The 26,630-nt window shown below is 40.9% G+C and overlaps 1 protein-coding gene across 2 annotated transcripts in view; it reads left to right on the forward strand.

Moving 5' to 3' along the window:
* Positions 1–26,630, forward strand: part of AMMECR1 (AMMECR nuclear protein 1) — a 129,386-nt gene that overhangs the window by 50,042 nt on the left and 52,714 nt on the right. For both annotated transcript variants that reach the window (XM_053373842.1, XM_053373841.1), the window contains one exon: positions 21,643–21,753. In XM_053373842.1, coding sequence (XP_053229817.1) covers positions 21,643–21,753 — 111 coding nt within the window. The remainder of the gene's footprint in view (positions 1–21,642; positions 21,754–26,630) is intronic.

Raw genomic sequence — 26,630 nt, forward strand, 5'->3', positions numbered from 1 at the left:
CTGCCCTCACCTGGTTTCTAAGAGCTACAGGTGAGAGCTGAGTGCAGGGTGGGGACCAAAGGTGGACAAACTATCCCAAAAGGAGCTTGACGTGTTCCACACCAGAGGTATTATCGCTCTCTTAACACCCCATACACTAATTGAATTCATAAATCTTTCTGTTCTGTAAGGGCTCTGAAAGTGGTTTACAATATACTTAGGGCACCCTAATAAGAGAGTTTACCTATCAGTTTTATAAGCTAAAAAAATCCCTTCCAGTAGCACCTTAGAGACCAACTAAGTTTGTTATTGGTATGAGCTTTCATGTGCATGCACACTTCTTCAGATACCAAACGCACTGATCCTCATATTCAGATATCTGAAGAAGTGTGCATGCACACAAAAGCTCATACCAATTACAAACTTTATTTGGTCTCTAAGGTGCTACTGGAAGGAATTTTTTTATCTTGTTTCGACTACGGCAGACCAACACGGCTACCTACCTGTAACTAGTTTTATAAGCAACATCTATGACTCTTTATTATTTATCCTTATATATTCTTTATTCTCATCTGTTCTTTTTTATTCTCTATTCTATTCTAATTTATTCTAGAATGTTCCGCCTAAATATTAAAAGAGCTGTTCTTTTTTTTTTATTTAAACTATGTGCATCATAGTGGGTAAGGCTTTAAAGTGTGGCACCTTCTTCAAATGTTTCATAAATGCTCTATACTTAAGAGACGCCACTGTGCTACTCAGCAGGGGATTCCTGTACTTTCAAAACAAAGATTGGTGAATGTACCTTGGTATTAAAAGCCAGGAAGGGGGCGTACCAAGTTGTTGAAAGGGTTGCAGAATGAATGCGGAATTTAAGCTTCCTTGAATTAGCAAGATTTCTCGGAGCAAATGAGGAGAAATCTGTTGGTGGCCTCTCTTAATTTGCAGTTCTTCACTACAGAATCTTAATAGGTCTGACTAGAATCTTGGTTAACTGATTAGCAGCACCAAAATATTCAAAATGTGACTTTAATTATTGTAGTAGTGGCAATGTGGAAAAGGAGCAAGAACTATGGCCTAGAGCCCCGCAAATTTATATGAATTGTGTTAATTAAGCTGATTTTGATAATAGGCAAATGAATTGCTGCCCTCCATCCCATAGGGCTCTTGGTGTCAGACAAATCGGCTGCTCCAGGGTTAGCTATCTAATTCATTGCTCTGTGTTGCATTTTACTGATAGCCACACACAAAATTAATTATTTGCTAGTTAGTGCAGATATGATACCACTCTGAAATAGAGTGGAGAAAGTCCACTGCAGAGCATCTCCTTTGCATGCAGAAGGCCTCAGGTTCAATCTCCAGGATCTCTAAGTAGGACTGGGAAAGATCTCTGCATGAATTTCTTGTGAACTCAGGAGATAGTGAAAATGCATTTGGCCACCACAGGCTTGGAGTGTCAACTGAGCTTATTCCTGGAGTGGGGTCAGGTGTTGTGTGTTAGTTACACTGAGACTGGATTACGGCGGTGCTCTTTCCTTTGCACCGCCTTGGAAGTATTTGGAAACTTCCAAGTGATCCAGAATGCAGCAGCAAAGGGAGCTGGTTCTTAGGAGCATGCAAACCCCGTGCTCCAACAGCTACTGGCTTTGAGTTTGTTTTTGGACACAATTCAAGGTTTTTGACCTTTTTAAGCAACTTAGGTTCAGGATATCTAAAGGTCCTATTTCATTCCAAATGATCCTGTCTTATTATAAAGATTTGTAGGTGAGGCACTTCTTTCTTCCTGCCGCCTCAGTTGTTTTCTCTGTGATTATACTATGGTTGTGGAACTCCCTACCTAGGGAGGCTCATGTTTTCCGTCCAAAGGTCTTTTGGCACCTATTTAAGATACTCCTTTTTTGGCAGGCTTTGAGCTTGTTTGAGCTGAAAGGCTTTTTACTAATCCTATGATGTTTATAATTGTATCTGCTGTGAGCTGTCTTTTAGTCTGGAATTTTATTATTAGTGCTAGATATAGAAGTTTGCTTTGTAAGTGTTGAACACCATTTTAAGGAACCTTGAGCTGGTGTAAACAAAACAGATGTAAAGGCAGGGTTTTTAATTGATATATGAAAATAATTAATGCCATTCCTTCTTCAAGTCCGTTCTCTGCTTCTCCCTTGCTCACAAGGCCGCCATCTCCCTTGTATGTCACTGCTGCAATAATTGTCTCTATGACGACTGCCTGTATTACACCCAAACAGGTGATGCAAGCAATATTAATCGTGCTCTGAGGCCTCCACAGGAGACTGAAGGCTGAGATTAAGATCTTAGGTATTATACTGGTCATATATTTCTAAACTTCAATTAAAACTAGTCAGTTTTAGCCTGTGTAATCCTCCCTTGAGAGACTTTCCCAGAGCAATCTCCATTGAAGATTTAAAGCCTAAGGGGTAGGCAAGCCTTGGATTAGAGAATATGGTTTTGTGTTTAAGGCATATGACTGCAGCCTGAGATAACTGGCTTTTATCTGTCTCTTGTCTCTAACATAGCCATCCTAGGATGATGTAGGTTGAACTGTGCTGATGAATTTTTCCACAATATTTCCTTTTCCTTTTTCTCTTTCCACCCCACCTCTCTGTTGTTAAGTGATTCCACACTAGATCTAAAATGTTTTTAAAAGGCACTCGTGTTCACAGCACAGTTAAAATTAATGGCAAACCGTAGGTAACTGACAGCTCTGAAAAAGCAAAGCTGAAATGTTGCAAGCCAGAAACTCATTCATTATCTTGTGGAAAGTTTAGGAGGTATAATCTTCATGCTGGTGGAGGGTGCATTGAGTGATATTGATAATTCAGATTCCTGTAGAAATGTTCTGAACACAAATTATTTGGTTCCCATATATTTTGCACATTCCAAAAGCACCCATGAGGAAACTGATGGTGCCAGATTTGGAGCGTGTTGAATTTAGTCAGGTAAATAAGGATTAGGGATAGAAATTTGATTTGGATAAAAAGTACTACTGGACGTATGCCTCGGTTTTGCCTGCTTTAATAAAAGGCATGTAGAGTTATGTGTCAGGCCTCTAATTGCAGAGTGGAGTACAATAGGTAAAAATTGAGCTTTTGTGAATTCTTTTTAAAAATGAACTAGGTACAGGCCTTGGCAGGGGGTAAATAAAAAGGTATAATTATTTTCCAGTTCCCCATATTTTCTATCATTGAGGTAGAGCAAGGCTTGGCACCTGGTCTGCTTTTCTGGTCTCCCCAAAATTAATATCATCACCACTTATGCGCAGGGTCTCAGCAAGGACAAATAAGCATTTTCTACTTCCAAACACAAACCTTTTCCTTATGTATGATGTGAGGACAACATCATATAAAATGCTAGTAGCATTAAGATAAATTCAACAGCGTAAATAAGTTTTGATTGATAGAACAATGGTTTACTGAATGGTTTAGTTCATGCAAAATATGCAGGGATGTATAGTGTGCAAAATGAACCACGGAAAGAGAAGAAGGGAAGTCATTGATTTAAGGTTGTTTAAATGAATATTTTGAAATGTAAATTAGAAAATTTAAGAAAAATTATAGAAAATAAAATAAAATGCATTTCATTTAGCAGTGCCTGTCAGTGGTGACTGGTGACTCGTCAAGGTGGCTGGCAGGTTTGATCCCCTCCCATCTGTATACCTAAGTATTTCCCACTATAGCTTCAAGCTGTGACTCTTCACTTGTACAAGAGGAAGTCAAGATGCATACTTAGGAGCACCATAAATGTTGGAAGCAAATCTGCCCTGGAGATCCCTGTCTCTGGAGTTGGTGGGGAGGGAGGCTTTTTCTCCTCTCAGAAGTGACCCAGAATTCACAGAGTTATTGAGAACAAGGCAACTGCTCCTTGCATTGCCTCACTGCCATTGCCCATGTTGGATGGGACCAAAGTGAGTTGGGGTTTGACAACATCTGGTGGGCACCATGTTGAGGGGAACACTCTGCTGGAACACAGTGAAACAATATTGGATATGGGTTTTATAGAGAGGTGGTTGGCCTCACAAACCTGACTATTAAAAAATGAACATTACAGGAGGCTGATAACTTGGAACAACAATCTCTGAATGTTGTTTTTTCAGCTGCTATGCTAAAATTGTGTAGACATGAGCCAGTGGACGTGACAGAGTTGGTGCTGTGCAGTCGAGTGATATGTTGGGGTCAGAAAGTGAAAACCATACAAATCTGTGCAAACTCTGACTTTTCCCTGGCAGCTGAACAACAAAACGGCTGTGCTCTCGGAAACTGGAGTTTGTCACTGGCAGAAGTAGCCATAAGTTATGTGCTGCTGAGTTTGTATTCCCAGTTTATTCTGTTGTTGGCTTCCATGTTAACTTCTTCATTCGCATTTCCTCAGTGACTCTTTCCAGGCTTACCCTTGTTTTTTATTTTTTCTTCCTGTGTTCTTCATACTGAGGATAAAGTTAATCCTTACACTGATTTGACCAGATGTGCTGTAACTCCCATTATAGTTTTAAGCAAAAGGGTCCTTTTTCCTCCCTGCTGTTTAAACATAACATAATCCAAGGTGTTTAACTGTCATGGTGACACAATGATTATCTAAAACACTATACAGTACACAGTTTGCATCAGAACAGGCTGTCCTAATTTGATCTAGGGGTCTTGTCTGCATCTTGTCTGTGATGGTTTGACTAAGCTCCTGATACAGTGATGGAGAACTTGAAGTGAGTGGAAAATAATATGTTTAAACCAGCATGATGAATACAGTATGAAAATAGATGATGATGATTTTGCTGCAGTCTTTTCCAGGACTTGGTGTTGGCGTTGGCTGTACTATTAATGTCAAAGATGTTAGTAGCAGATGGATCCTTTGTGTATCCTTAAACTGAAAGCAGTAATAAGGATGAGGACATCCACTGCTTTATTTTTAGCCAGCTAATACAAAGTGTAAGCATTCTCTTGTGCTTGAAATCAGTAGCAACTAGCTCTGTGATGTGTCCACTACCATTGAGATGTGACTCTAGAAGGCATCAATTCATCTCTTCCCCAACAGGATTTATTTATTTTAAAATATGTATATGCTGCATTTTCCAATTATGAACTCTCTCAGGGTGATTTAATGTGGTCAAAATAAAACACATAACAATAATACAAAATAGGAACCATGCAGCATAATTTCAACAAAACACCCTCCCCTACACAAAATGAGCCAGCAGTAGTACAGCATCCAAGCAAACCCCAAATCTAAATACACTTCCACCTGATTTCTCCATTACATTGCGTAGCACATAAAGAAATGCTACTCATGTACAAATTATTCATGAAACAAATAAAGTTTCCAAAGCTTTCTAAAGGACTGTTGTGTAGTAGCTTCCTGATGGTCAGTAGGAATGAATTCTAGCGCTGTGGGGCCACCACAGAGAAGACAGTCTCTTTCACACTCACCAATCTAGGTGGTAGGCAGTTGAGGAGAGCCTCTCTTGTTGAATGTTAAGATATAGTCAGGTTGCTAATAGATGCAGGCAGTCCTTCAAACCATTCAAAGCTTTTAAGATTGAAACCAGCATTTTTAAGTTGGCTCAGAAACACACTGACAACCAGTGCAGCAGATATTATGAGGAAGTTGCATGATCTGACTGCCTTTCCCCCTCTGGCAGCCACATTTTCAAACAGCTGAAGTTTCCAAGCTTTCTTTAAAGGCAAAGCCATGTAGAACGGTTGCAGTAGCCAAGCCTAGATGTGACCAGAGCATGGATTATTCTTGCTAGGTCTTCTCAATTAAGTTGGTTCACCAGCTGAAACTTAAATCACACACCTAATCACCCCTAGTACCTGAGCCTCCTTGGCTGTTTGCTCCTGAGATGCTTCTCTTTGCCTTGGCCACCTCCTCACATTTGTGTTGGAGAGCTCAGCTCTTGCCTTGACACAGTGTGTTTTTCACATGCGTTGGCTGTACTGTATAGCTTTTCTAGCTCATTGTTAGAATCATCTGTACAAATGCATTTTCTGAGCATCCAGGGTACTAGTGGAAGATCCAGAAATAATGACTGGAAGATTTAAAAATGTGGTATCCATGAGTGCCATTCAGTATTCTTGCACCAACCAAGCATCCTTTAAGAAAGGATACCAGGCACTTCATTGAACTCTTGAGCTCAGAAATGGCCTAAGCAAAACTGAAGGAGGCTGTCTATCAATGGCACACCAATAGTACATGGGAATAAAACTATTCATGTAGTCTGTTTCTGAAACTGCATGCACAATAATAACCATGTTGACGTTGGAAAGAGGTTGTGTGCAGTGTATAGGGGTCTAGAAGTCAGATACTGTGAGACAGCCATTTTCATGATTTTGGTTTTTCAAAAGTAGACTTAGATGCAAACTTTAGAGCAGCTACCCTTACATTATGTTATTTGTGTATAAGCTTGACATTTGAAAAGCATTCGCAGTAAAATCTGAATTCTAAGCCCTTTGTGACAAAAGAGCTTTCATGAAGCATTTATTAGTTATATTTGAAATTGACATTTGGGAGCAGGCATCTAGAAATACTTGGAAAAGATCTTGGGAGTTTTTTGTTTAAAAAATTAGATGTTGGGAGCATAGAAAAGGTGAATTGCTTTCACAAAAAAGTTGTGCTTATTTCAGTTGTCTTAATAACAAAACATTATTCTTTTATACTTCCTAATCTTATGTTGATCATGGTGCTATACAAGACTATATTGATGCTAATATACCTATTACTTCATTCCAAAACTACAGCCTACTCAGATATGGATTTGCAATGTGTGCTGAAGGTTTTCTTTCTACAAAGGTTTCAGCATTCCAGGGTTAGGACAAATCCTTTGTTCAGATCCACTGAATCCACTCCTTGAGATCCACCAGTTTGAAAATTTCTTCCATTGACTGCAACCGTGTGGTCTGTCTGCTCTCTGGGAGAATTTCCAGACACCTCAACATGTAAGCTCTTTTTCAGCCAGCAAACTGAAATTTACCCATCCTGTGTGTATTTGAGATAACGTTAATATAATTTAAAGATTTAGCTCCCTTTTTTTGTTTAGTATTTGATACTTAAACTGTGCATGTCTTTGAAAAACACAAAAAATAACTTTGTTTAAAATAGTGGTTTTATTTTTGCTAAATTGCAGAAGTCGCTTTTGTTTAGTGCCTCGAAGTTCATGTTTCAAATACAGTGGTACCTCTAGTTATGAACTTAATTTCTTCCGGAGGTCCGTTCTGAACCTGAAACTGTTCTTAACTAGAAGCGTGCTTTCGCTAATGGGGCCTCTTGCTGCTGCTGCACCGCCGGCACACAATTTCCGTTCTCATCCTGGGGCAAAGTTCTCAACTCGAGGTAACTCTTCCAGGTCAGTGATGTTTGTAGCCTGAGGCGTTTGTAACTCGAGGTACCACTGTAACTTGAATTAGAGGCTGTACCCAATAAAAGTAAAGGAGCTTGAGGATGTAATCTCAGAGCCTTTGTCTATAACAGGGGTAGGCAACCTAAGGCCCATGGGCCGGATGCGGCCCAACCGCCTTCTCAATCCAGCCCGTGGACGGTCCAGGAATCAGCGTGCTTTACATGAGTAGAATGTGTGCTTTTATTTAAGATGCATCTCTGGGTTATTTGTGGGGCATAGGAATTCATTCATTTCCTCCCCCCAAGAAATATAGTCCGGCCCATCACATGGTCTGAGGGGTGGTAGACTGGCCCACGGCTGGAAAAGGTTGCTGACCCCTGGTCTATAATCTTTGAAAATTCTTGGAGAATAGGTGAGGTCCCTACAGACCGGAGGCAGACAGATGTTGTTGCCCCATCTTCAAAAGGGGGGAGGGAAAAGACCCATGAAACATCTCAACTCTATGATTCTATGCTTCTATGCATCTGATGGAAATGGACTGCAGTGCATTTTTGCTGCAACACTGCTATGGCTCTGAAACTTCAGAGAGGGGAGGAGCCAAAAGGATCGGGTGTATCAGCAGAGCCAGTAAGGTGATCCTTCTTCCCATCTCTTCCTCAGACTGATGGAATGGCTGCAAGTTTTAGAGGAGGAATAACCCAAGGCAACTAGTCTGTCATTAAAAGTTAAAAATGAACCAAGACAATAGTCTAACCTTTTATTTGTCTAAATAAAATGCTAGTAATTTGTGAGTATGTGCAGCTAAAAAAATCAAACAGATTAAATGCTCACTCAAGTGTATTGATATGTGGTTTCTTTTTCTTTTCAGTCTTCTAGCACCACTCATATAATTTCTTGACTTCAATTCTTGGATGACTACTGCATTAGGTGCCTCGTGTTGCTCTTAAGAGGTTTTGTACTTCCTGGTAGGAGGTATGAAGCTGATTCTGGGCTTGTGAAAAGATGACTAGGTGGAAGCCCCATATGTATATTTGAAATGTGAGATTCTCAAAACAGCTGTGTGATGAGATCTCACTGTTTGTCAGAGCAGATGGGCAGGAAAAGTCAAAGTAAGCATCTTTATATGTACCTGGTTGAATATCTAATTTATGCTTGATCCTTTTTGACTGAATAGCAGCATTAAAATGCTTTGCCTAAATAAATAAGGTACTATGGGAATTATTTCCTTTATTTTGTTTTACTCATTTCCAGCTAATGCCCATTGGTCTGGCTGCTTTGGATACTGCAGTACCAGCACTTGATGAATATGCTCAAATTAATCTATGAGCAAAGGGACACGGGTGGCGCTGTGGGTAAAACCACAGCGCCTAGGACTTGCCGATCGTCAGGTCGGCGGTTCGAATCCCCGCGACGGGGTGCGCTCCCGTTGCTCGGTCCCAGCGCCTGCCAACCTAGCAGTTCGAAAGCACCCCCGGGTGCAAGTAGATAAATAGGGACTGCTTACTAGCGGGAAGGTAAACGGCGTTTCCGTGTGTTGCGCTGGCTCGCTGGATGCAGCTTGTCACGCTGGCCACGTGACTCGGAAGTGTCTGCGGACAGTGCTGGCCCCCGGCCTCTTAAGTGAGATGGGCGCACAACCCTAGAGTCGGACACGACTGGCCCATACGGGCAGGGGTACCTTTACCTTTACCTAATCTATGAGCAAAGGTAAAGGGACCCTTGACCATCAGGTCCAGTCGTGGCCAACTCTGGGGTTGCGGCGCTCATCTCGCTTTATTGGCCGAGGGAGCTGGCGTTCAGCTTCCAGATCATGCGGCCAGCATGACTAAGCCGCTTCTGGCCAACCAGAGCAGCACACGAAAACGCCGTTTACCTTCCCGCCGGCGCGGTACCTATTTATCTACTTGCACTTGATGTGCTTTCGAACTGCTAGGTTGGCAGGAGCAGGGACTGAGCAACGGGAGCTCACCCCATTGCGAGGATTTGAACTGCCAACCATCTGATCAGCAAGTCCTAGGCTCTGTGGTTTAACCCACAGCTCCACCCGCGTCCCTATGAGCACAGGTACATAGGTGCAAAACAGAAACCCACTAATGGACAAAAATGCCATAAAGCTTCCACCAACCTTCCCTCAAATTTCTGGATGCTGTTGATTCTTAAATTCAGACACCTATTGCAGTTTTCAAGATTTTCCAGCTTAATTTGATATCCTCTTAGTTTTACTTAAGAGGGCTAATTTTTGCTGTACTTTAAGTCCTAGCCCATAGCAGCACTTACCATTATAGAAATCTCAGAATTTGACTGAGATTTTGTTAACACTATTCTATAAAGGTTTGATTCTAGATGAGACATAAGAACTCATTGTAGCTACTTGAACAATTACTTGTTTGTTATTTGTTTACCAACCAGTGTCAGAGGGGAGGTCATTTCATAGGTGGCTTTCAAGAACAGAGACAGTCGTCTCTCAAGTTGCCATATAATAAATTGAAGTACAGCCAGAGAGCCTCCCTGATTATCTTAATTTATAAGCAGCTGGTTCAGTATAGGAGGAGGCACTCCATTAAGTATTTGCTTGAATGTAATGCACACCTTTTTTGGCCAAATTAGGTTGTGAAAATTAGGGTGCACATTAGATTTGAGGGCACATTTACATTTGCCAGCAAATACTTTTTTGGTTTCAAGGTTTTGAAAATTGAGGTGTGCATTAGATTCAATGGCACATTAGATTCATGTAAATACTGTAGATCCCAAGTTGTTTCAGGCATTTTAAACCATCACAAACACCTTGAATTGGGTTCAGATGGCATATAGGCAGCCACTGCAAGACTAGTGTTATATATTCTCAATAACCTGATCTGCTCAATAACTGAGTGACCATATTTTGTACAAGCTGCCATTTCCGGACAGTCTTCAAATGCGTCATTATGCAGAGCATAGTATAGCAATCAGTTATAAATGCTGCATGACTGTTATGAAAAAAGCAGCCCCATATCACCTCATCTGTTGCTCGGTAACATCTAGTAACATCACAATTGTGATTACATTTTACTTCATGTTTTAGACATTATGAAGGAAGGATGAGATGTTGGGTCACTACTTTTGGTGGCTGTCTTACCACTTCCATAAGGTCCAGTTTATTTTGCCCCTGGTCAGTTCATGTCCTCATGAATACTAGTAAGCGTTCGTGCTGTCTTGTAGAAATCCTGTTTCAATAATAATAATAATAATAATAATAATAATAATAATAGTATATTATTTATACCCTGCCCATCTGGCTGGGTTTTCCCAGCCACTCTGGACGGCTTCCAACAAAATATTAAAATACAATAACCCGTCAAACATTAAAAGCTCCCCTAAACAGGGCTGCCTTCAGATGTCTTCTAAAAGTCTGGTAGTTGTTTTTCTCTTTGACATCTGGTGGGAGGGCATTCCACAGGGCGGGTGCCACTACTGAGAAGGCCCTCTGCCTGGTTCCCTGTAACTTGACTTCTCGCAGTGAGGGAACCGCCAGAAGGCCCTCGGCGCTGGACCTCAGTGTCCGGGCGGAACAATGGGGGTGGAGAAGTTTAGGGCTTTAAAGGTCATAGAGCAATATTTGTTAGTAGCTTAGTAAGCTGCCTTCTACTAAATCAGGCTATTGTCAATCTAGTCTGCTATTGTTTACTTTTGATGGACAGCTGCTCTGCAGGTTCTAAGGCAGAAGTCTTACCCATCACCTGCTACATGTTCCTTTTGAGTGAAGATGTTAGGAATCCAGGGCATTTTGCTTTCATAGTATGTGTTGAGTTTGCATTTAATTGTGTGTTGTGGGTGGGACACATAAAGCTGCCTTCCACTTTGCTCAGTATGGTCTACACTGACTGGCAGCAGGTCTCCATGGATTGAGACAGAAATTTCTTCCATCCCTACCTTGAGATACTGGGGATAGAATCTGGGACCTCCAGAATGCAAAGCACAAACTATGCCACTGAGCCACACCCCTTCCTTTGGGGTGTTTGCGTGTAATAACATCTGTTGGAACTTTAAATTGTTTTTGGCTGCTAGTGATAAACTGGTGTAGAGTTTATCTTCTGGTACATTTTTTGAAAGTAAGTATACTTGGCAAACCTCCCCTGAAAAGTCTTTATAGATTAAACAATCTTTTGTAAGCACATGCAGTCATAGCTAACTGGCTAAGGTATTCTCTGTACTTAATTACTTTTGGAGGATGGGCACAAGATTTTAAACACTTTTGTTTATTTGAGTTGAGTTAACTCTTGGAAGTTGCTGACTCGTATCCTGCAGTCTACCAGCCTAAAATAACAAAGTAGAGAAAGAACCCAATCTGCAGGCAAAGCAGATACTGGCTGCTAAATATACAATGAGTTCTTAAGTGGAAGGGTTTTGGTGGGGGGAATGTGAAAATGTCCAGGAAAGCAAAGAGAGCTAGATGCATGGAATAGGTAAAAGAAAAATAGAGGCTTGTTGAAGGAAAGACCTTCTGCTAAAACTCTGGAGAGCAGCTGCCTGCCTACATAGACAGTACTGAGTCAGATGGGCCACTGGTCTGACTCAGTACAAGGCAACTTCCTTTGTTTCCTGATTTCTGAGTCAGAGAGAGTACTTAAAACGTTCCCTCTCAAGGTTGTCAAGCAGGACTTCATCAAGGCAGTGTTCTTATGTTAAAATTCCCCCTTTCAATATGAAACATGTGGCCAGTCAAGAAGCTAGAGGTGATGAAACAGTGCAGTTATAATGAATGCCAATGACAAGGCTGGTGGATAGGAAGCAGCAATGGGGGCTCAACACTACGGTACCTGTTGTATGATTTTTGGGAGAGCCGAAATCTGACATGCACTGACTTGATCCTGCTCACCAGCACTTGTGTTCATGCATGGTCTCGATGAGTACATCTCCTGTTACTAGCTTGGTATGTATTTGAAGAAACGCCATATAGTCAGTCAATCCCCACATGCCTCTCTTCTCATATTCATTGTCACATACTTGGGCTATGGAAGCAACAATATCTGCTACATTAGTGTTTCATGTTTGCCTAGAGATATTTGTGCTTCATAAAGGAAACACATGAAAAGGAAACATAGAAAAGTATTGTAGGAAGAAAAGGTTTTCTTGCGAATTCTGAGGCGTATGGTGTTGAGATGCATCTCACAATTTGAGTGCCATGTGACAGCTACTTTAAATCAGGCATCCCCAAACTCGGCCCTCCAGGTGTTTTGGGACTACAACTCCCATCATCCCTGACCACAGTCCTGTTAGCTAGGGATGATGGGAGTTGTAGTCCCAAAACATCTGGAGGGCCGAGTTTGCCTATGCCTGCTTTAAATACATTATGCATAGTACCTCTTTACCCAACAATCCATTGTTAGGGGATGATGGTTTGTCATACAGATTCTCCTTTCTCCCTTCCCCACCAGACATTCCTGGTGGAAACTAGACTACTGCAATGTGTTCTATGTAGGGTTGTCTGGAAGCTTTAGCTACTGCAGAACGCAGTGACTTAACTGCTGATGGGGGCAGATAGAATGTGGTACCTGCACTGGTTACCTAGCCAAATTCAAAGTTACTGTTTTGACAGACAAAGCCCTGAACAGCTTGAGCTCAGGATACCTTTACAACTGCCTGAGCCCTTATATCCCAGCTGAGGGATATATCAGTTGTTCCCTGTGTTACAGAGACCCAGCTGGCATTAACTAGAAGTTGGACATTGAGTATTGCCCATTCCATATTGTGAAAGGTTCTTCCACCAGACATTAGGCAGACACCCTTACTTTTGACTTTCAGACATCTCTTAATACCTTTTTAATGCTGTAGGCCATAATAGCTGTTTAATTTTTAAGTTTTTGATTAGCTGCTCACTTTAATGATTATTATCTGTATTGTTTTTAATGGTGCTTTATGTGTTAATGTTGCACACTGCCTTGATGTTTTATGATATGGGGTACCGAAAAACTTAGAAATAAATTCCTGACAGCATTTTTCAGCAGCATGGAGCGACACAATATGGGGCCGATTGGTGTAGCAAGCTGGAACACATGGAAGACTGTAGTGTATGGAGCAGGTACAGTCTGGAGTCAGCTACAAGAAGTTTCCATATGGTGGCTGTCAGTCAGCACCAGTCTAGTATGTCTGTTGAAGAAGAGGCTCTTTGAGCAATGAACTTCTCCCTTCTGAAGATAGTCCTAATTAGAAATACCAGATTTTCCTCATGGTATCCACTCTTGAAAATGGAGCATTTTAGAGCTGTTTATCTGACCAAACTCTCACCAGCTTCCTTACGAAATGTCTATATTGAGCTGCATCCAAATGATACAGTTTTGGATGGCCACTACAAGGTTCCATATACAGACAGACTTTGTTTTTGTGGTCAATCTCAAGTTGAAGACTTCACTCATTACCTGTTAACCTGCCCTTTATATAGACACCCAAGAGATCACTTTATGAACTTTTTCACACAAGCAAGCAGGTACACCCCAGCAGAAATTATCTGGTTTCTTTTGAATGATGATAGTAGCTTTCTAACACACAGAGTGGCCCTCTATGCACTGACTACAAAGAAGGAGGAGGAGGAGTTGTTAAATAAAATTTTTGTGGTGATTCAGAGATTTAATTTGAAATCAAGCTGGGTATGAGTTTGCTGGTGTCTGGCAACCTCTCTCTTACATCATGGATGTTGGCTTTTATTATGATTATATGAGCTGTACTGTTTTATTGGTACTGTTGCTGTGGGTTTGTCATGGCCTTTGGATAGAACAATGAATTTATATTGATTGATTGATCCTAAGACCTGCTTTTTCACTTTTTTGAATATTTTTCTCCAGTTTTTATTTATTTTTATTTGTCTGCTTACATCCTCCCACTACAAAGAGAGCTCAAAAAGTGGGTTGCGGTAATTAACCATAAAATTGTGTGTTTGTGTGCCTCTGCTTTGCGTGTCACAGAATATAATTTGCAATATAGTTTCCCTACAATATTAGCTGTACCACTGATCAAAGGCATACAGATTTAATTCATTCTCTGTGGACTAGAGTGGCAGTATGTATGTATGTACGGTATGTATGTATGTATGTATGTATGTATGTATTGCTTACATCCATCTTTCGAGGGGAGATTGCATTTTAATCCTCTCTCTTAAACCTTTAAACAGCTTTTTTGACTCTCTAGATTCAGATGTTTTAAGTGTGTGCATTTCAGGTTTTCTTTTCATACATCTTGGTTAATAAAGTTTTCTCTTGGCTGTGTTTTTGGAAGAGGCCCAATACTCACTTGTGCTATAAATAGGTATTTCAGTCTATCCTCAAATCTGCTAACTTTAGCTGCTATGGACTCTCTGAACAATGTCTGAAAGAATGTGCTTCATGGAGAAGTTGCTTACTTGGCATTCTGTTTCTTCACTACAAAAATAAAGCTAATGCCCACATCTGTGCTAGTAACTTTTCACCATTTGTACAAAAGAAGCAAAGATAAGTTGAGCTTGTTTGGTCATGTCTAAAGTCATTTCTGCAACCATCACTTAAAACAGGGGAGTAGAATCTGCGGCCTTCCAGATGTTACTATAGTTGATCTTAGCCAAAAAGGCTGAGAAGTGATGGCCCTCCAGATGTTGTTGCACTCCAGTACCTATCAGCTTCAGCCTTTATAGCCAGTGGTCAAGGATGATGGGAGTAATAGCCCAACAACATCTGAAGGGGGAGTACATTGGCTATGCCTGGCCTAAAGATTGTTGTCAAAAGAGAAAAATGAGTTGAAAATTCCATTTGCTTATTGCAAACACACAACACAACAAATTAAAATATCACCTCTGAGAAAATGTGGAGAATGTGCAAAGCTGTGAACATGCAGATTTATAATCTCTGCATTTACAGTTGTACCTTGGAAGTCGAACGGAATCCATTCCAAAAATCTGTTCAACTTCCAAAACGTTCAAAAACCAAAGCGCAGCAGCCAATCGGAAGACCCATCGGACATTCAGCTTCCAAAAATAGTTTGCAAACCAGAACAGTCACTTCCAGGTTTGCGGCATTCGGGAGCCAAAATGTTAAGAGAACTGAGCTGTTCGAAAATCAAGGTACGACTGTATTGGTTTTATACAAGTCCAAGAAATTTTACCCATGGGTTGATATGCTTTATATGAGAGAGTTCTAGCCTTTCCCCTTCCAAGTCTTGTTACATGAGTGTGGCCTTTATTCCTCTTCACTTCTCTGGCTTCAGTGTGTTTTCCCTACTCGGCATCCCCACCGCCCATTTTCTTTTCCCATTCACTACTCAAACTTCTTTCCCTTTGTGAGCATAGGACAGGCCTGGTTCTGGAGAAACAGGCCAAATTTCACTTCTCCCTAGGTCTATGGTAATGACCACTGATGAATTGGGAGGGCAAGGAGATGGGGGTGGACAATTGTCCCATAAATTTGTCCATCATAGAGGCCATTTTTGTGAATTGGACTAGGCCTGCTTTTGCAGTTCTGCCCAGGCTCTGCTTACCAAAGCAAGGAGTGCAGCTTGGTAGAGATACAGCTAAGTAACTTGTTGCTTCTCCCCACTTCCACCAAAAATGGGGAAAGTAAAGCAGAATGGAGACAATGCATCATGGCTTATCTGTTTTCAAACCCATTTCCTTGCTCAGGTTGAGGGGGAGTGGATTAAGCATTTTTAAAAAATGCATCACCTTCATGGCCCTTTTCCTCCATATGGGATGGGAGGAGATTCATTCCCCCCCTGCCATCCTTTTGTGGATCATGGTGGAACCAGGAGAATCCTAGATGTGTTTCATATGTAGTTGTCTCCCTACCGCTTTCCAGGCTACAGTAATCTGACTGAATGCTGGAAAATGACTTTTATATATCAGGCAGGGGTGCAGAGCCTGTGATCTTCTAGGTGTTGTTGGACTACAATTCCCATCATCTGTGACCTGGGGTAGGAGAACAACACCTGGAGAACCCACAGGTTCCCCATCTCCTATACAGATACTCCATTGTCTTGGAAGATGCCTAGATTTGCTGTCATTTGTGCAGGTATATCGGTTCATGTGGAAAGGCAAAAGTCATTATGGATATCCCTCCGCCCTGAAAAGTGTTTGCATTTCTGAAAACGCAAAGCAGCACCTGCAGGGCGTGTGGTGAGTTACATTTGGTGTCCCTCACAGGAATAATTCAGGCACTTGCTGCTGAGAGCATGACAGATCCCGGATCATTTACTCTTGTAATTTGCTGGCTGACTACTAAAATAGCTGGCACATCTTTGATTTTTAGAGTACCTCCAGTGACATTGTATGAAAGTAGGTCACTGGTACAGTGTATGGAATTTGTTGTAAAACATTAATGAGGGGGTTGCTTATGGTGGGATTAAGTCTGCAGAAGTAAAGTATACTATCATGAGGCAGTGATGGGAGCATCTGAACTTCTGAACCATTTTGCACTTCTCAGTTGTTCACTTTCTCTGTTTGCCTTCTGCTTTACACAGCAACTGAGGATAATAAAGGTAAAGGTAAAGGGACCCCTGACCATTAGGTCCAGTCGTGACCGACTCTGGGGTTGCGGAGCTCATCTCGCTTTATTGGCCGAGGGAGCCGGTGTACAGCTTCCAGGTCATGTGGCCAGCATGACTAAGCTGATTCTGGCGAACCAGAGCAGTGCACAGAAACGCCGTTTACCTTCCCGCCGGAGCAGTACCTATTTATCTACTTGCACTTTGACGTGCTTTCGAACTGCTAGGTTGGCAGGAGCAGGGGCCGAGCAATGGGAGCTCAGTCCGTTGCGGGGATTCGAACCACCGACCTTCTGATCAGCAAGTCCTAGGCTCTGTGGTTTAACCCACAGCGCCACCCGCGTCCCCCTACTGAGGATAATAATCCCCTGCAAAAGGTAATCCATAAGTAGCTGGAACATTAATCCTCAGACTATCAGTTTCAAAGAAGAAAAATACTTTCTTGAGTTCAGTTATTTAGACACCTATTGTGGTGATTCAAAATAATATCCAATGGGATCAGAATAATGGGGGGGGGGGGCATTGAAAGTAAGCAATGAGGAGGCTTCATTCTTTTCCTGAAATTTCTTACCCACGGTAAGAAGTATTTTATATAACTAAGGCAGTGTTCTCTTTGGGGCAGATATCATTGCCCAAAGCAGTGGTTTTCAAACTGTGTTCAGCAATCACTGGGATGGCAGAAAGCACAATAGCAGTTTCTCAGTGAGGAGATCATAGGTGAGGGAAAAGCTTCCCCTAAATGTTTTAATAAATAATATAAACTAACAATTCAGTTCCAATAAAGATATTAAACCATTCCAATAATACCATTGATTTTTATATTGTTTGATTAGTGTGACCTCTGTTTAGATCAGTGGCCCAGTGTATCAAGAATCCACCCAAATAAAAGCCTGACTAAATAGATAGTTATGGTGAAAAACAACCAGTGTTGGCACCAGATGGATTTCAAAAGGGAGGGTATTCCAAAGCCTAGGCTGTTTCACTTCCAGTCTCTTAATAATACATTATGGTTCCGTGTCATCAAAACTCCATTTTACATATCCAAGATACTTATTGTATAAACCCATTAGCAGCTGTTGTTTCCAGGTCAACTCAGAATGCGAGCAATTAGCTATGAAACCTGAGCCCAATACCATAGGCATCATGTTCTGCCATATGGCATGTACCTATAAGGGAGTCTGTTAAGATCTCAAGGAAGGGCCCTGCTCCTGATGGCATCTGCCACTGAATAAAATATGAGTGAGAGGAGCACAACCTGTTCGGTTATGGCACCATAATCATGAGACTCCCTTCCAAGGGGGACCAACCAGCAGAAGTTTTTTTAAAAAAAATCTTTGTTTTTGGCCTGTGCTGGTAATACCTACTGTTGGAGCTGAAGGCCACTGAACACAAACTGTAAAGCTTGCCACTATTTTCATTAGTCCTAATCACTGTCATCAGACCTAATCATAAAAGTATTGATCAGCTGTGGACTCAGGATGATGGTTTGTTGTAGCCAGCTTGCATTAACTTCTGATTTTCAAATAAGTTTACTGTCCTACATAGTGGAAACAAATGCATTCTAATATAAAAGTCTCACCAACTTAAATTGGTATAGGTATATGCAAATAGACTCCATATACATGAAATTGTTTGTGGATTGAGCTAACTTTTTGTAAGTCAGTTTGAGTCATTTTTTGAGTAAAGTGATGATGATGATAACAACAAATGGAGCTTATGTTGAAATTCATGGGGAAAACCCTGGTTAGTTGTCAAAGGCTTTACAGCCAGGTGTTGTTGTTTTTTTAGAATTCTGAATATTCCTCCCTAAGCCTGGGAAAAGTTAGTGTGATGAATTCTCTTAAGGGTATCCATCACCATAAACTGTGTGCTTCTATTAATACTTGCACTGCTTGTGTGGTCTATGTAAAGGGTTCTATGAGTGTGGCACCCTGACTGAATTTTGCCTTGCGTTGAGCTCTAAGCAGCAACACTTCAGCAGGTTGGTGCACTCACAATGAATAGCCAGCGTCGCTGTGGATAGCATTTGCTCTCCTCCTGTTTCTGAAAAAAGGCTGCCTGCAAACAGTGGCTTTGGCTCAGAAGTGGCAGCTTTTCTTTTGTGCAGACTTGTGTGCTTCCCAGCCTCACTTGCAGAAAGTTCATGGCACTCTTGATATTGAGGACCAAAGATTTTCCAGACACTGCACTGGAATAGAGTGTGACAAGATAGATCTTTTTCATAGAAGGCTTAAACCACTACAGTCGTACCTTGGTTGTCAAACAGAATCCATTCTGGAAGTCCGATCGACTTCCAAAAATGTTTGACAACCAAGGCGTGGCTTCCGATTGAGTGCAGGAGCTTCCTGCCCTCAATTGGAAGCTGCGGAAGACGCATCAGACATTCGGCTTCCAATGAACGTTTGTAAACCGGAACACTCACTTCTGGGTTTGCGGCGTTCAGGGACCAAAATATTCGAGTTGCAAGGTGTTTGGAATCCAAGGTATGACTGTATTTTCCCTAAACTTCTGATAGCTGATGAACGCTTCATTTATTTTCTTTTTCCTGATTCAAACATCTTCGCTCTCATCCTGGAAAACGTTTAGTTTTCCTATGTGAATTAGGAAAGTTTTCAGTTTGAACCAGAAAATTTTTTATAATGTCCTAGAGAGTGATCTAATTTAGCATATTTGCTTTACTTCTGTTTAGCGAACAAAGCTAAAAACTTGGAAACTACCAAGCTTTGCATTCATTGTGCTAATGAAATTATGAAATAGAAAATTTTCTGCAGAAAAATTAAATGAGGGTGGGGGGCCCCACTCCCTGTCATTAGTCACTCTCTTGGGCACATTTCGTTCAAGGAATGGCTATTCTACTGCTTTCCTTCATCAACTGAATAGAATGATTGAGAAGTATCTTCTGAGGTACTGCAGAAATCCTTTCCCATGCAGCTCAGTCTACCTACATGTAATTGCATATTCCTCCTGTTTACCCTACCTTCAAGCTTATCCCCTTCCACTATTATCTCCCTTTTGTCTGTTTCTACATTTTAAGCTGCTTGAGGCAGGGACCTTCCTTCTTCCTTGCTAAAGGGATACATGGATGACACTATATAAAGGACAGAGGTGGATTTAGTTAAACACAACTGGTTCCTCTGCTCTGGATGCCAAGCCTAAGGGGTACTGCTGCGTGTTGCATCTGTGATGTAGTAAATTGATCAGAAAAGAAGGCAAGAGGCACGGGGGGGGGGGACGACACACCAAATATTGGGCTTCCACAAGGCACCACTGAAATTTGGAAGACACAATTCTACCCATAAGTTTGTTTCTCACAGCACTCCAGCATTGCTTTCTTGGCATGGCACTTGGGAATTACCAGCATAAACAGACTAAAATTACTGATAATTGCCTACTTTCTCAATGGAACTTGCTCTGGCCTGCCTCAGAGTTTCCTAATAGATCTACATGCACTTCTGCTACCTTTTCTCATCATTGGGAGATGTTCTGTGATTTCCTCCATCCTGTTCTTTCTAAAGCAGGGATGGAAACTCAGACTTCCATGGGTACCAACCAACCTGTTTCCTTATCTGTGGCATAGAGTCCGGTGGATGTTGGGAGTCTGCTGACCTGGTTGATGGTTGGCTTGCTCTGTTTTTTGGGGGGACGGGGTAGGATGTCTTTCCTCCTGCATTGATGTTCTGCTATTCTGTTATTTTAATCATTCTGTGGTTTTATATTTTATGAATTGAGTGCAAACTGTAGCAGCCTGGGAAGGAGCATTATCTGTGGCAGCCCCTAAGCTATGCAGTTCCCTCCTCACAGAGGCATGGCATCTTCATTGTATAGCTTTTATCATGTGCTGAAGATGCACCTCTTTATCTTGGCCTTTGACATCAGAGATATATTTTTATTACCCATCCTATTCTTCAGGTTGTAAGTTTCTTTAACTGGTTTTAAACTTGCATTTTATATTGTTGTAACCTACCCTTGGACCTTACAGTCAAGGGTAGATAAGAAGGCCAAGAAATAATAATAGTAAGGCTAATGAGATTTCTCTTCAGCGTATTGGGATGGAAATCTACAGCCTTCTTCATGTGAAATGCTCCTGTTTTTTCCACATCAGCTCACAGTTAACCACTTACCTGGTCACTTGTGGAAAGTTAATTGTTTCTAGGTGTGTGTGTCGATGCATAATTCAGAAGTGTGTGAGTCATAAAGAGGGAAAGGGGTAGTCACATTTGTGGATAGGCTTTCAACATTTTTATCCTACCTTGGGGGGGGGGGGTTGTAGGCAGCTTCCAATCAAATGGAAACATCATAATAGCATTCTACTTAATGCTATTATTCAGAACAAATGTGGTAAAATTAGTAGTACTTGGAATACAGCAGAAGCAATAAAATCTCAAAATCAGCACTAAAGTCACCTTTGCTATTTATTCAAAGCCTGGGACAGATAGAGCAGATTTAAATTAGCAGGTCTTAAAATTTCATTTAAAACAGCTTGCTGGGGCTGATAGGAACTGTAGTACAAAACAGCATGAGGGCACCAAGTTGTGGAAGGTTGATCTACAGTCAGAAGTAGTAGTGAAACATGTACTGTGTTGCATAGGAAGTTGGAGAAGTGCTTGAAAAGTATTCTATCCTTCCTATTCATTTCCTTCCACTAACCTGTATTTTTGACACCTCAACTACAACAGCATTCTCAAAAACATGTGCAATGAGCCTTGAGGCATATTTATAGTAATACTGTTAACAGCATTTCACAAGCATAGCTTTTTTCCTCAACTATGAGGTGGGTGACTTGATTTGATCACAGTCAGAACTCCTGTCATGTTCTCCTTTTCCCCTTCCTCTTTCCCAAACAGCCCACTCTTTGTAACGTGGAAGATTGGTCGAGACAAACGATTGCGTGGATGTATAGGTACCTTTTCTGCCATGAACCTGCATTCAGGACTCAGGGAGTACACACTTACTAGGTAAGATTTTGTTTCTTTTCATTTATCTCAGCCACACTCAGCTGATAGGAATTTCTGACCACCTGAAATGCAGTAGGTTTTTTTCTCACACAGTTACTGATTCCATAGGCCTGTTGTCACAAAATCTTGTAACTGGGTTCTGTTTTTTGTGGAGGGGGGGTTGTGGCTTAAAATTTTCTGTGGCTTTTGTATAACAGACCCTTATCATAGCACCTTTCTCTGATTTTTTTTTTATTATTTGAGGAAAGTGTGACACAAAACCTTGTGTGTAAATATAAAGCTTGGATGGACACATTCAACATTCTCAAACAGCAGGTATTTTCACTACTTCTCCAGCAGGTGCTTCCAATCAGCTGCAATTAACTTAATCCTACACATTTCCATGACACCTTATTTTTCAGTGGCATCTTGTTCTTGAGTGGGAAGCTGCTGGACTGGAGAGGTAAGTAGTAATTAACCCTTCACTTCCCTGGCACCTGATGCCACCTGTGAGTCACACCTAGGCTGATACATACTTTTTTATTCTTTTAATAGCAGTGGCCAATAATAGAATTAGTATCTGGACTTCAGTCTCTCATAGATTTTTAGGTGATTTTCTGTTTTCTGAAAGATGGGTATACTGGATCAACGTAAGCTAACTTCTCTTTTCTTACTGTGTGCCTTTTCAATCTTCAGGCAGTGGTCCAGGGACTGGAAATGTATTTTGCCATGCAATATGTTTATTTGAGTCAGCTGCCCACACTGGTGTCAATAATTGCACAATTGATTTAAATTTGGGAATTGCAACAAAATTTTCCAGTGTGTGTCGTAAGAAGAGTACTTCTGTTCAGAGCTCCAGCGAACAGGAACCTTTCAGGTCTTGCTGGGGCAATGTGTGCATGAGACAGAGACAAGAGATTTGGCATTCCCCATCCAGCCTTTGGGCCTCTCTCCAGCCCCACTCAAAGCCCTACTTGAGTGCTTTGTCTGCCTGCAATATGCCATTAAAACTTTTACAAAGCCTCATGGTTGCCTGGATGGAGAGATGAGGGGGGGGGGTGTAGAAACATATGGCTTTTGCATACCTGGATGTGACCTGCCATATAGAGGTAGCAGTCACATCCATTGCTCTGCCTACTTTTGTCTTTGGTTCTGCCCACCACTGGCATGCAGCTTCTGGAAAGTTGCCCATAAGGGAATATGGCCTTTGGGCTGAAAAGGGTTCCTCAGCTTTGTGCTAGAAAGATCAGGTTGCAGGTGGACTGAAAACTGTCAAGAGACCCCCGAGATCATCTGCCTGTCAAAGTAGATAATATTGAGCTAGTTGGACCAGCAAACTTCTTCCTGTGCTCTTATAGCACTTAAAGGTTCAGGTTTTGGGCGGCCAGTCCCAAATGTTAACATTCCATGTCCATGTGGTTGGGGGTAGAGAGTGGGAGAGGGAAACGGGGTCCTTCCGGAAACATCCCTATACAGTGGATGGAGGGGAAATATTTTTATTTTAATGATGTACATTCCTTCGACACTGAGTGCATACTTAGCGTCATCTTAGAGTCCCTCAGCTTCTCTGCCTGGCACAGGTCTCTTAGTGTGTAGACCCAGACCATTGAGCCCAAGCTTCTATAGCCGCTGTCTACCATGAACCAGCAGTTGCAGAAATGTGCTATGTTTAAAACAGAAATTTATTCTTTTGCTAATTAAATTGTTTTAAATGTTTATTTTTATATTTTAGTTTATTTTGGAATGTTTAAGTTTTTTTGTTAACATCATTTCATTAAATGTATATTCTGTACTTGACCTCCTTTATTATGTTTTCTTTTGAAATCTTTAAGTTGTAGTTTCCTGTTAATTGTGTCCTGTATAGTTGATTTTCGTTTGTAATGTTTTTTTTAGATCGTTTTATTTGATGTTTTAATGTAGGTTGTAAACTGCTTTGAGATTTTTTTCTTACAAATCTAAAGTGATATAAAATAAAATCAATAATAATAAGAACAACCGTGATCTGCCTCACTCCAGGATCCTTTCTGTAAACTGTTCACAGCTCGATCAAGCCAGTTCCTTTTTCACTCACCTCCAATTTATTTCTTTTCCCCCTTTCTCAACTAACTACTCTACATTCTGTAATTGTTTTCAGTTTATTTACAACCTGAAAGTTCACAGGTGCTTGAAAGTCAATTTTTCTGTTTGTTTGTTTGTTTGTTTTATAAATACTTTCATTTACAGGCTCATATACTTCTCTATACCTAGGAAACCTCATGAGCATGTACAAAGTACACCTTTATTTCTGGGTGGCCTTGTTTCACTTCCGGATTGAAAACAAGTTCAGATGGTTGCACACTGCTGATCAGGGCACTCATGGTGTTTGCAATTATAAAGGAGAGAATCACCCCCTCTTTGCCTTACTTTTGAAAACTGTTTTTTCCCCTTAAAACTGAATTGTTTCGGTAGCAACGTAAGAGGAAAAATGACTATTACTCATACTTAATCTAAGCACAACTGCAAAGGCTTCTGATTAGGCATGTAGCTATGTGATGTTGAATGTTATCTGCTAAGTCTGTTCTATCCTGTTTCCCCTTCATTATTGTTTTCTTTTAAACCAAGTCACGAACCAAGTATTACTGCAATTTTTTATGCTATTTTTGTGATGTACAAATGGCATGATACTTGTTCTGTTTCTTTGTATCACTAATTATTCCTATGGTAATAAAAGGTAAAGGACCCCTGGACGATTAAGTCCAGTCAAAGGTGACTATGGGGTTGCGGCGCTCATCTCGCTTTCAGGCCGAGGGAGCCAGCATTTGTCCACAGACAGCTTTCCGGGTCATGTGACCAGCATGACTAAACCGCTTCTGGCGCACAGAACTCCATGATGGAAGCCAGAGTGCACGGAAATGCCGTTTACCTTCCTGTTGCAGCGGTACCTGTTTATCTACTTGCACTGGTATGCTTTTGAACTGTTAGGTTCAAAAGCATACCAGTATTTCTATGATCGTTGTTTATACAATCCAGTAATAATCATTTTTTAAAGTGAAACTTAGCTTGTAATTTTAAAAGACGTTTCGTAATTGGTTTTATACTTGTAAGCTGCTTAGAAGCCATATTGAGTAGCAAATTGATTGAAAATAAATAAATAAATAGATAGATAGATAGATAGATAGATAGATAGATAGATAGTAGGTAAAATCTGGTAGCTCTACCAGACCGTGGGAAATTATAAAAATTACTCTGTGGGCCAGCATAAATGAGCTACCACTTGGCCAGATATTCCTCTGTCTGGCAATAGATTGTATCATTCCATAACTCTTTAAATGGGAACAATTTTAGAGCTAGCAGCAAAGAGTGGCTGGGGCAACCAAGTCAGATGGGCAGGGTACTACTACTACTACTACTACTACTACTACTACTACTACTACCACTACTACTACTTTAGCCCTTTAATTCCCCTTTGAGTTCTTAAGGTGAAAGACAAAGCTGGGACACACACACACACACACACACACACACACACACACACACAAAAATCTGTCCCAGGCACATAATTGCGTAGCCCCTGGACATTTGATTTAGGTGCCCTGGAGTCTTAAATATTATTATTTTCACAGAGCAGGACCATCTGTAGATCTGGTACTGGCTTCTTGGATACTCCCACCCTCAGTCTTAGTTAAAAAATATAATTTCTTTTCCCTTTTTACTGTGAATACTCCATATTTTTGCTAATACAGTAAGATTGCAACTTAATATGGGGGTTACAGTCCAGGGATTTCGCCTCAAACCAAAATAGTGTTTAGTCCAAACCCTTCGGATTCAGTGGTGGCTGGGATTGCCAAGTCATTTTCCCCAGAACCCTGCCCCCTTTCTTCCTCTTTTGGTTTGTTTATTTTTTCTTTGGGATCATTTCCCAAAGAAAAGGATATATACTGTTGTCAGATTGTATGTAGCCACGGTCAGTTCTCTGCAGAAGGCCTGTGCAATCTAATTTCTCTTCAGTCTGATGTAGAACTGATGCCAACAATGTTTCTCATAAAAATAATTGATACCTTGCCATTAGTGCCTTGTAATTTGCAATATTAAATAGCAAGAGCCCCAGAAGAATTCTGTCTTCTTGCTAATCAGTCCACTTGCCTTCCCACTTTGTCAAAAGGAGTCATTATTTGTTGGCCCTTACAAATATTTGGTCTCCCTTGGGAGACCTTCACCCCACCACAAAATGAGGAGCTGGGTGAGTCGGGAGAAAAGGAAATGTCAGTTCCCTGCACTGGATACAGACTTTTGTGGTGTTGTCCTGTTGCTGGGCCCAATGTTGACTTTTCCTGGGTTGCCTTTTGAAACTTTCAGAATTCCTAGAAGAAAGGGATCAGCTACCCCTTTTGGAGCCAGTTTAATAGGGTCTGAATAGCATCTTTTATGTGTTGTGGAAGCAATGCCTGGATGCTAGTAACTGAAGAATTTGCTTTATCAATGTGGAAATGGGGGCCTGGCAGAAATGACGAGCAGAATCCGAAACCAGGGAAGAGAAGCAGCGGAAGAAGAATGGAAAAAATTTAAGGACTATTTAAAGAAATATTACAAAATTAACGAAAGTTAGAATGATGTTGGACTAGAAAATAATTGGTTACTATTAGTAATGGATAAGATAAGGAGAATAAGGAAGATTAAACTAAATTAAAAATAAGGGAAGATTTGCTGAATAACTGATTAGAAATTGGAATACAGAAAAGGGAGGCATGAGGAAGTCGGAGAAGAAAGGTATATGAAAATAAGATCTGAATTTGTACTTGTTTTTGTTTTTGTTTGTTTGTTTGTTGTGTTCATTGTATTGTATTGTTATGTTTTTGTGGTTATAAAAATTCTTTAATAAAAATTATATATATATAAAAAAAATATCAATGTGGAAATGG

This window comes from Podarcis raffonei, chromosome Z (genome assembly GCF_027172205.1).
Source record: "Podarcis raffonei isolate rPodRaf1 chromosome Z, rPodRaf1.pri, whole genome shotgun sequence".
In the NCBI taxonomy this organism is placed as follows: Eukaryota; Metazoa; Chordata; class Lepidosauria; order Squamata; family Lacertidae; genus Podarcis; species Podarcis raffonei.